This window comes from Ostrea edulis, chromosome 9 (assembly GCF_947568905.1).
Source record: "Ostrea edulis chromosome 9, xbOstEdul1.1, whole genome shotgun sequence".
NCBI classification, from domain to species: Eukaryota; Metazoa; Mollusca; class Bivalvia; order Ostreida; family Ostreidae; genus Ostrea; species Ostrea edulis.
This window is the reverse complement of record NC_079172.1, coordinates 15,962,469-15,974,123: the sequence shown is the minus strand read 5'-3', so window position 1 is coordinate 15,974,123 and position 11,655 is coordinate 15,962,469. Positions and strand designations below refer to the sequence as shown.

The window sequence follows — 11,655 nt, the reverse complement described above, 5'->3', positions numbered from 1 at the left end:
ACATTTTAGTCATATTGAAGACATGCTAGATAGAGTGTTGGTAATATGCAAAAACACAGAATAGCAGGTTGAGACAACCATTTATTATCTCTTCAAACTTCCAGTATGAAAACCAACATCCAAACAGTATATTGCATACTAGGAGTTTTGAAATGTGGACAACATCCACAGAATAGATCAAACACACATTGGGTAAAAAGACAAATATACATGCTATGATAATATAGGTAAGAGGTATTAGATCATGGTGACCTACCAAATTTGCACTACTTTTGACTATTAAACGTCAGTAGTGGTGGGATTTGAACCCACAAGTCTCTATGAAAAAGAAATTTAAGTACACATGCAATAATGTAGATACACTGGATAACATTGTTAATATGCAAAACAGAGATTACTGATTTGGAAAATGCAGTCCCTTATACACTCTTATGGTACAGTGTTTTCAACATGAGACCATGTGTGTTTGTGTCTGTTATATGACTGTGGTCTCATGGTACAGTGTTGTCAACATGAGACCATGTGTGTTTGTGAGTGTTATAGGACTGTGGTCTCGTGCTAGAGTGTTGTCAACAGAAGACCATGTGTATTGTCTCTAGTTTTACATTAATTTTTGTGGGTACTCTCATATGTTAAATTGTTGACATATGTTAGTAAATAAGAATAATAATTCCCCTAATGCTACATATATGATGGTAATGGAAACAGTATTTAAACATATTTAAAGTAATGAATTGATGTCAAAGTTGTCCATTGATACAATTGTTTCATATCTTTAAGATTCATACCTCCTTCATTAATGTATGGCATCTTTCTATAATGCCCGAGAAAGTCTTCCTCCGAATACGAATTTTGAAGATCAGCATCACCTGTTAATACTTTGAAATCACAACTTTCCTCCTTTTAATTCTATAATATGAATGTGAAATTAGCTATTGTTAGAGCAAGTCCATGCAGCTAACTGAATATGAAATAAAATAAACATCTGAAATGATTTAATTAAGTTTCAGATTTTCGTAAATAATCACTTCTTTCTTAATTATCCTTCATATTTTGTTAATCGTATCTTATTCACTTACCTACAATCTGAAGGGTGTTATTGATAATTCCCATGCATACGACTTTACTCTTTGGGAATTTGTTATAGAACTTCATGATCTGGAAATTAAATGTCAACAACAAATATAACGTGCAATATACATAATTATATATTTCGCATGCACAATATGACTTTTCAAATAGGGGCCTACTCTTCTTATGTAGCCTTCACATTTGGTGTCCTCGCTATTCATGACTTCATAGTCATAGAAAAATAATTAGGTCAATATTTATTGGTGCAGTGTGGTTATGAGCAGCTTTTAATGTATATATACCTTCTGGGAGAGAAGCTTCCACGCTTTTTCCATTTTTACTTGGTAGGGTCAGACCTCCGCCTGATTGTCTAATTATAAGATGGATTTATATACACATAAAAATCCAATCTATACTTGTAACGTTTGCATGCAAAATCCTACAATGTGAATAATATCTTCAAATATTGGCCTATGATCAACGTTTTCCAATATTTAGGTTTGCACTTCAGACTTAGTACTTATTCAGAGTTTTTAAAAGAATTTCACCCTTTATGAGGAACTGCCGTTTGTGAATCAAAGTAATGCAGACAGAATTTATAACCCAGATACCTCTGTAATATAAAAATATTCTCTACTTTAAGTTCAGTCAAATATACTCGAGCAATACTTCGTTTACAGTGATTATGAAAGAGGGAACCAAATCCGGCACGATCCTCGTTTTGATTTGCATGAGACCATGGTCTCATCGTCTTTTCTGTATACTAAATATACCTCGCTGATGAAGAGCAAATCACGTGACTAATATGTGTAATCATTGGAGCTCGCGTCGCCACGCGAGCTTCGCTCGCTATAAGGCTTACAAAAAGCGTGTTCATGATTACATAAATCGAAATTAGGATGGGATAGACGGAGAATCCACACATTTCGCGGAAATAATCGCCGCCCAAGAATCAGAAGGTGGGGTGGGGGGGGGGGGAGTAGTAGTTACAGTGGTGTCCGTACTTTGAACAGATGCCTGTGAATATTTCCATATCGGCACAGATCCCTAAGATTAGGGATGCGTGAGAGGGGGCGCCGGAGAAGTTGGAAGTTGCACATGGCTTGTTTAAATTTCCTGACAGGCAATAATAAAAATATAATAGTCATGATAAAGATCTTCAGAACCTTAATTAGGGGGGGGGGGGTTATAGTGTTCGTCATTGCTGTCTCAATGTTTTCCCTCAGGCTGGGGGAGGGGGGTCATACTTTGCTACAGGGCATCAATTTATAACTTTCAAGCTTACATGTATTAATATCTTCTCATTCACTACTACGCATTACTATCAAAAATAGTGGAAGGGCCAGTCTCGCAATATATATCTTCATTTGCATATATGAAAATAACAGGTAACATTCATTGTCAATTTAAAAGGTGTGACAGTCCCCTCCGAAAAATGTGCCTGCAACGTTCTTGGTTTTTATGGTGGGTGACTCCAATGTAACAACAGGTACTTGTCTTATCAATAATACCACAAAGTCAATAACACATCACTAAAAACTGTCCTTGCTCTATTTTGCATACTTCAAAATAATCTTTGATCTGTATTTTCACTGACTTTCCATACATTTGCATGAAACATGCAAATGGGAGAATATTTTTCATACTAGTTAACGCAGTTGCATTTACACTTAGTCATAATTTCATTATTATCTTCATCAGAAATGATTCCGACACGAAAATATTTTTTAAATCTCCACTCGGGAAGTCTTAGCTTCTATCTTCTGACGACATGTAAAATCGCGAAACGTACGAACAGCTTTGGGGTTTTTTTCCAGTAGCTAAAAATAGCGTACGTCTTCAATTCAAAATTTTCAGTTTGTTAACAAAGCAATATTTTCAAGATTTTTTGGTAATAAACATCGTATCAATTTATTGTGATAATAAAACAATGAGACTTTATTTTTTAACACAACGAATATACATTTTTTTATTCTGTGCGGTATCAGTACAAAGCACTTCGTGGTATGAAACGGAAAATCGAGCTGTACACTCAAAGTCAATAAAAGCGTGCAATCGATGTCGCCGGCACTTTATTTGAAAATAAGCTATATCAAATCATATATTTTGTGTGCTATACATTCATGGACCCATAGCCTCCCTAGGCATGGTATTCTTTTTATTTCCCCTTCACTTATAAACTTGGTAGGAAGCGTAGATACCCTAATTTTGTAACATACGTGACTGTCGCCGACTCAATTTTTAAAATTGAACAAGCAAATATAAAAATTTGAGAGCGTGTTTTTTGTTGTTGTTTTTTTCTTTGCGTTAATATCATTTGTATTTCCTAATTTTTCATTCAATAAAAGTTTAACACCTTTTGCGTATGATTTTAACCAGTGGTGTATATATTACTCCATGTCGCCAGATTATATTATGTGATCATAGGGTCAATTAAACACCCAATGTATGAACAAAGATTTCATATTATCTTTATGTTTTTGATCTATTTTGGCGCTAAAATATTCAAAAACTTTGGGAAAATATTCATCAAGCGATATTTAGATGTGGCATTGAGAAGTTATCATTATTCTCAAAATTTTGCATATGTAACATACGATACAATAAACTTTTCATGAAAACGTATTTGCAGAGCAAATGTTACCTCTTTTATGAAAATCTCGTAGTGTACAGAGAATGAAAATATAAACATTTCTTTTGCAGAAGTCATTGGTTGGTCTGAAATTTGACAAACGTGTCAAGATGTAATATTCGTGATGTAACATTCGTTACCGAGAAATTAATTAAAGGGAATGATATAACAATTTCCCGCGTATTTTTGCTCTCTGTCTGCATGATGTGGTATACGACATGAACGTCTACTATGAACATTTGAGTTTGAAAGTCAATACGTGTTAAACTTTGAGAATTAGGATTAATTTTCTCTTACGGTAAGTACTGTTACAACAACTGTATTGTTTGATATACAATATTGATTAAGCAAATGGAATGTTTTGGTCTGAATTTGTTCTTCTGATATCAAAGAATGTATATCGTATTCCAAATATCTCGAAATTCCTCTGGTGTAAGAATTACATTGAGTAGAATGCTGGTAACATACGTAACTCAAAGTAACGTATGCTACTTAATGAAATGCTTGATTAGACATCAAATATTGAACTACATATTGACAAAATATCATCATTAACGATATGTTTTTTTTTAATATCAACTATGTTATGAAGAAACAATTGTGTTCTTGTTCCCGTATTCACTAGCATGTACAGATATCCTCTGCAAGAAATACAGGTCATGTTTTTCTCTGCTACTATTTATGATACATGTAACTATGCAACTTTACATTTATCAATTTGCTAGAATTCAGCATCTTTTCATGATATGTCTTAGAAATGAAGGGATTAATCTCTGATGATTGTTCTATGCAGTCTTATAGAGAAATCATTAAAAAATATTTTATCTGAGTGTAACGTATGTCACCAGAAATTCCGTTACGTAATATTATTCTACTTGTTTTTAATTATTTATATATTTTTTCAGAAATGGGACTTGTGAGAGCAGAAGTACAGAATAACTATCATGAAGAAAAAAAATGTATTAAAACATAAGAACAACCATGAAAAAATGTTTTAGAAATAATACTATATGCTCCCCTTGTGGCAATACTGAAAATGTAGAATGTCTGTATAGACAGTGAAAATAAAGGTTTAACTACCGGTCAAAGGCTACCATAATGATACATGAGTTATGAGATTGATCACTGTTCGTTATCTTCACCTTACATGTAAGTTTTGTCTCTCAAAATACTTATAAGCAACTGGTCATTTGAGTAATTTTGTATGACCTTTGACCTTGTGACTTTAAATCCAATGGGGGTCATCTATTCATAAGGGGCACCAGTGTTTCAAGTTTGATGTCTATCAAGGAAATACTTTTCAACGGACAATAGCGTATGTCCAGAGTAGTTTAACCGTTGTCCTTTTGACCTCAAAATCAATAGGGGACATCTATGTCTTAAGGTTCAAGTTAAATATTCATTCATAACACCGCGTGGTGGATTATACTGACAGTTTCTATGGAAAGGTATTCCAAAATAAGCAACAAAAACATAAGATTCGGTATACATTTAATCAAAATGTTGGGAAATTAAACATTTTCTTTATATTATTATTGTAAACAGATTGTTAGAAATGGGTAAATATGTTTCTTTCCATTTTTTGAATAGAAATGATGTGTTTATAGTAATGAAAGGAAAAATAAGAAACATACGTTACTTTCATTGTTTATTATAACAAAGAGCAATCCAGGTTTCAAAATATGTGTCTGTTATTTCTATAAGAATCATGAGCATTTATATAGCGAAACATCAATCTTTTACTTTTGTTTTAATCGTATATTTATTGCAAATTAACAAATTCAGAAGAAAAGACACATTTGGTAATTTTTTGCGTGTCTACGTTATATTTCTATTAAAATTGGTATTTCCATTGAATTAAGTGATGTCGTTATTATTTTGCAACATCAATCGTAAAGAATAACTGATTATGACATCGTTTTGGCATAATATTTTCATGGATGTACTATTGTGTAAGTGTTGAAACATACGTTACATAATTACAGCACTACTTCATTTACATACAAAAAAGCTATCGTTATATATGTAAAACGTATACGGTACCAATTTTGATGCACCAGATGCGCATTTCGACAAATAATGTCTCTTCAGTGATGCTCAACCGAAATGTTTGAAATCTAAAATATCTATTGCTAGTCTTTTGTTTTCATGTTTCATACACATTGAACTGTTCGAGAATATTTGTTAATAAATTTTATTTTCTGCCATCGTTTATTTTGCGCTCTTAAAATCTTATTGCTGACTTTTACAGCAGATAATTTCTTGTTGTGTTGATTAAATATTTTCTTTGAAAACCTGTATTTATTGTCCTTCGCAAATTAGAAAAATATATGCTCAGTCAATTCCAATACAAGTTATGGAATAATACATGGAAAATTAATGTTTATCTTACATATAATGTCAAGGACTCAGTTACGAAGGTTACATGTGAGAAAACTCGAGAAAAATATACCAACATCTGTCATACTTAACTTGAAACAATTTGAGGTGAGTGTTCAACAGATATTTACCATTAATAAACGCATGTTACCATATATTTTGAATTGTCGATAAACCATGATTTTGAAACCCTCAATTGCACGCTTTTATTGACTTTGGGTGTGTAGACCCATGTTTTGTTGCAGTTTTCGGAGATAATAGGCAATAAATGTAGTCATGCTATACATGGTTTTTTATTTGAATGATCCAGGGGTCCGTGTTTGCCCAACTATCTATTTTGTAGGAGTTATGAGATTGATCACTGTTCGTTATCTTCACCTTGCATTTGAATGATTGTACAAGAGAACGGTAGTAAGTACATTTACATAGGATATTCCCTGGAAGCTCACAAGGCCGATATTCTCAGGGGGTGCCATTCGGCGTCATTTGAAGCTAGGTACCTTGTGTTATTATTAGTATACAGAGGTCGTACATGTAAGTTATTTACAGAAACAAGTGCCAGTGCTGAAGACCCATGTTTTGTTGCAGTTTTCGGCGATAACAGGCAATGAATGCAGTCATGTCATACATGGTGTTTAGTTGAATGATTGTTCAAAAGAACGGTTGCAAATAAAAGGTGAAGATAATGAACAGTGATCAATCTCATGGCGTTATCTTATCTACATTAATCATTCGAATTCTTAAATTCCGTTCCATTCCGTCTTCCGTTCCGCGTTTTAGCAACATCCCTTGTGTTATTATTAGTATAGAGGTCGTAAGTTATTTACAGAAAAAAGTGCCTGTGGGTAAATCCTTATATTTTATACATGGTCTTTGACCTTGTGATCTTGACCTTACAGTTTAAACCACTTTTCAAATCTTTAACCTGACTCACAACTTTTGAATAGCAATAGGGATACACATGTAACATTTCATGTATGCATCCCTTATGGCAAAACTATTTTTGCGGTACCAATGTTTCTAATTTTGTGACCTTGATCTTAGAGTTTGACCTACTTTAAAGAAAACTTAACTTGTTGAATAGTTCCTGAACTATGTAATGTAGAGCTTTCAGACATATAGTTTTATGTAGATTTCTTAGGGCAAGACTTTCCACTCATGATATGACCTTGATGTCCTCCAGAACAGCAAGGCCATGGTAGTCATATCTACATGTTGTGAGAACCGACGTTCGGTTATATCGTGGTTCTTTGGGGCTAGGTAGGGGCCACACTATTTGGTCAACTTAGTTTTTTTTAAAACTCTAAAATTCATAACAGCTGAAAAACAGCAGTGCCAAGGTGACTCAGATGAGCGATGTGGCTCATGCTGGACTTGCACGTGTACAGGCCTTTTATTTTTCGTGGCAACAAAATATATTTAAATCAACAATCATAATGAAGTAGTACAAATTGAAAGTTTAAAAATTGTCACTGGTGTCTTATTAATGCGGACTAACAGTTCGTCTTGTGACCGTTGATACAGGTATGAGAACGATATCAAATACCAGTATATTAAATATTTCCTTAAATATCAATTTGAATGTATTTGAAATCCAATTCATAAAAATTCTAAAGGTTTCTGGCCACATTTTATTAATCGTAGATACAACATTTTTTTTTCTAAATGGAATTAAAGATAGTTTTAAAGGTATGAATCTGATAAAAAAAAAAAAAAAGAAGAAGACAGGATACAAATGGTTTCAGAAGAATATTTAAAAGAAAGATACTGTTATAGGACAAAATGCGATATGAACCTTTCTGGTAATGTACATGAACTTTCTTATTGTTGTGCTATAAAGACAAACCTTTGTCGTGAGTTACTAATAAAAATTTAAATCGGAAGTTTTTGTAGACATGTTTTTTTAATCTTAATTATTTGCACAAAGTAATCAAGCATTACATCCTAACTAATATGTTAAATTATTGGTCGAAGTGTTTTAGTATTAGTCACTTATCTCTGGAGAAAATAGCTAAAGCCTAAATGTACATGAAACCTATCAAAATCTTCAAAATAAGATATAGATGGCACTGCGGGTTTAGTTCCATGTATACTTTCATATACATGTAAGAGAGAGAGAGAGAGAGAGAGAGAGAGAGAGAGAGAGATTTGAACACTTAAAATGGTACCACTTGTTTGAAAACACAAGGATATAAATATTTCCGAATAAAGTGTTTCAATTTAGCCCTTCGAATTTGAATATCATTGACCTTGATTTCCTTTGATATATTTTCGATGTGATAAGAATTGCGTCAACGTTTACAGATCCTTGTGCTATATATGTTGGATATCAGACGGTTTGCGTACATTTGAGTAAATGTTTCTGAGAGAGAAGAACTTAAGATGCGACATCTTTACATCGTTATTTGTATCTGGACGGTTGTGGCGAAACCAAAGATCAAGAAAGAAGTCCTGGAAAATCTTAAGACACATGAAGGTAAATTTCAATTGTTTTCTAAAGTTATATTTACAATTTTGAAGTTCTCTAACCTGTTTTCAGTATAAATTGACAAAATTATCTTTATGAGAAACACGCCACTTTGAATATTTAATCATAATATTTCGGATGATTGTTCTGATATCTTTCTTTTATCGACAAATTTACCACGTCATTAATAATCCTTGCTTCAGGTTGGACACTATAAAGTCAACAAGCAACAAGTGACAAATAATGCTGTTAGTTAAATATCACATTTTACATCTTTACCATGGCTGAGATTAGCTTTCTTGATATCCCTACATCTTGTATATCAACATTTTTATTAAGCACTCAGCTACATTTGACATGCATCCTAAAATTATTGTATACATTTTTACATATGTAACATCACTTCAAATATGGGGTATTTCCTTTTTTTTTTTTTTTTTTTTTTTTAAAGTTGACCGGGCTACAGTGCGAAACTGTCACCTACTACCTATTTTGCAAGTCGTACAGGGTTTTTTAAAGGCTAAGTTGTACCAAGTTGTATTGAACAGTAATCATATGTGTTCATTGGCATATACATGCTACATATAAAGTCTTAGAGAGTGTTTTGGGGCCAAGTCGTACCAAGTTATATCAAACAATAGCCGTACTTGTTATTTTGCATAGAGCCATTTATTCTCTTTAGAGAAGTGGACAGGCATAGCCTACATCCACTTCTCTTCGCAAACCTTCATAGAGCCATTTATTCTCTTTAGAGAAGTGGACAGGCATAGCCTACATCCACTTCTCTTCGCAAACCTTCATGGTTGGATTTTGGAAAACTTGTAAATGTCGGAACCGGTGACGGTTCACGCTTCAACCGATGTTTCGACTCAGATATGGCTGGATTTACTTAACAGACAAGTTATTTCCACTATTCTCTGTTAGCGGTAGAAAAAAATGAATATCCGAAGTCGGAAAATTTGGACAAAAATAGCAAACACGCAATTTGCTTCTCGTTAAGCTTTTTGACATTTGTTTTTTATTTAAACATGTTTTCTTATCGATATCAACAAGAATAATCTGATTTATTAAATCGAAAGAGATTTTTGAGAACCAAAATGCGTGTTTGTTCATTTTTCCAAATTATCCGACAATACAGATTAGCACATCATTCAAACCAAGGAATGGGGGCATGTGAAAATGAATTCACAGTGAGTAAAAGTTAACTTCTTTACGACGGTTGCATTCATTAATGTTAAAGTTGTGGAAATAACGTGTTTGTTAAGGAAATCCAGCCATATTTGAGTCGAAGCGTGAAACGTCACCGGTTCCGGCGTTTACACGTTTTCCAGAATCAAAACATGAAGGTTTGCGAAGAGAAGTGGATGTGGGCTGTGCCTGTCCACTTCTCTAAATACTGTAGAATAAGAGCCATTCAGAATTTTTTTTCACCAGTCGTACAGAGTTATCTTGATCTTAAGTCGTACTAAGTTATATATCGAATAGAACTTGATACGTGTTATCGGTTTTTTTGGTTTTGTTTTTTTCTTTTGCATATTGTACCATAAAACAAATGAAGATGCACCTCTCGTGGATTGTTGTTCAATTGCAACGATAATAGATAGCAGGCCTGAAAGCCTTCATCTGAAAAGAGGACAAACTTGTATCTTTTCGATTCACCATAGCCAGCTGAAAACAGATGTATATTCACAAGTATACAAACTCACACAATCCATTATTTGAAACAAAATGTCTCCATAGATATGGACGGATCCTTTCACTTTCAATGCAAGATTATAAGTACATGCACCAAACATTTCAGTATTACATGAATGAACGCACTTGTACACTACTTACATACATGTAGTGATGTTAGGAGCCATTTATTGAAATTCCCAAAAAACAATTTATGTTCTCCATTTTTATAAAAATATAAAATACTATACGAAACCGGTTTTCTCATGTCCCGCAGCTTTGTTATTTTTCTTGGCAATTAACAATAGAATACATATTGTTGGTTGAAAATTGTCATTTATTAATGACGATTGAAGAAGTTGACAACTTATTTACAACCCCTATAATAGAGAGATCCCCGAGTATCAAAACTACAACTCAGACAACCTAAACAAGAATGACATTGGGATCTCGATACTTTTTATAAATCTTGTTAAATACAAAGATAATAAAATAGAAAAATAAGGTGGCACTTTACAATTTTGTCATAAAATCCAATGGCAATTGGATTTCCGCCACCTATGTACAAACTGACTTCTTTTTTAGATATTATCTTTACCGTAATTGTACTGAAAATACATGTAGTTGCAAAAACTTACGTCAAGAAACTGCTGTCTTTTCTGAGTGAATCAAATCGTGACAATCTCATTCAAAGCGGACAATACATAGCTAATTAAAGTATTGCTATGGTGACTGTTCATGGATGAATTCATTCTCAAACCCGGAATGGGTTCGCTTTATAATGGTAGCATTTGGTGTAGTATTGTACTTCAGGATCCTAAATATATGTTCTTCTTAATGATGTACAAATCAATCCCTTTAAATAAAAAGTACAGAGGACAACCAAATCTTCGCTTTCTATCAATGAAAATTAATTGAAAATGACAATTCTATCAATAGTTATTCACTTACTAACGATTGTATACAAACAATACCCAAACTGAAATTATCAATGGTATGAAAGGCGAAGAAAACGAACATTGATCAATCTCATAACTCCTATAAGCAATACAAATTAGATAGTCGGGCAAACACGTACCCCTGGAGACACCAGAGGTGGGATCAGGTGCTTAGGAGGAGTAAACATCCCCTGTCAATCTATCAATTTGGTTGCTGGCACTATACCTGCATTTTGATAGTCTGAAATATTTTTGAAATTAGTCGCATTTGGAAGAATGGCTAATTCACAACTTTCATAGAAATCTTAACAGGTCCTGATATTTACTCTATTTTCAAAAATGAAAACATGATCATGCTATTTTACAATATAGCACTTAAAATTGAAAACTGCATATAATTACTGGCTTCATTGAATACCCTCCATTTTGCTTTGAAAACTTCACGCCCCCCCCCCCCCACTTTTGTCTTTCACTTTTAAAATCTACTGTCTAAT

General features: G+C 33.3%; 1 protein-coding gene across 1 annotated transcript in view; it reads left to right on the top strand.

Annotated features, from left to right (window-relative positions):
* Positions 1–8,426: 8,426 nt before the first annotated feature.
* Positions 8,427–11,655, top strand: part of LOC125658034 (zinc metalloproteinase nas-36-like) — a 36,098-nt gene continuing 32,869 nt past the window's right edge. The window contains exon 1 of the mRNA XM_048889074.2: positions 8,427–8,558. Within this exon, the coding sequence (XP_048745031.2) occupies positions 8,465–8,558 (94 nt within the window). The 5' untranslated portion in view covers positions 8,427–8,464. The remainder of the gene's footprint in view (positions 8,559–11,655) is intronic.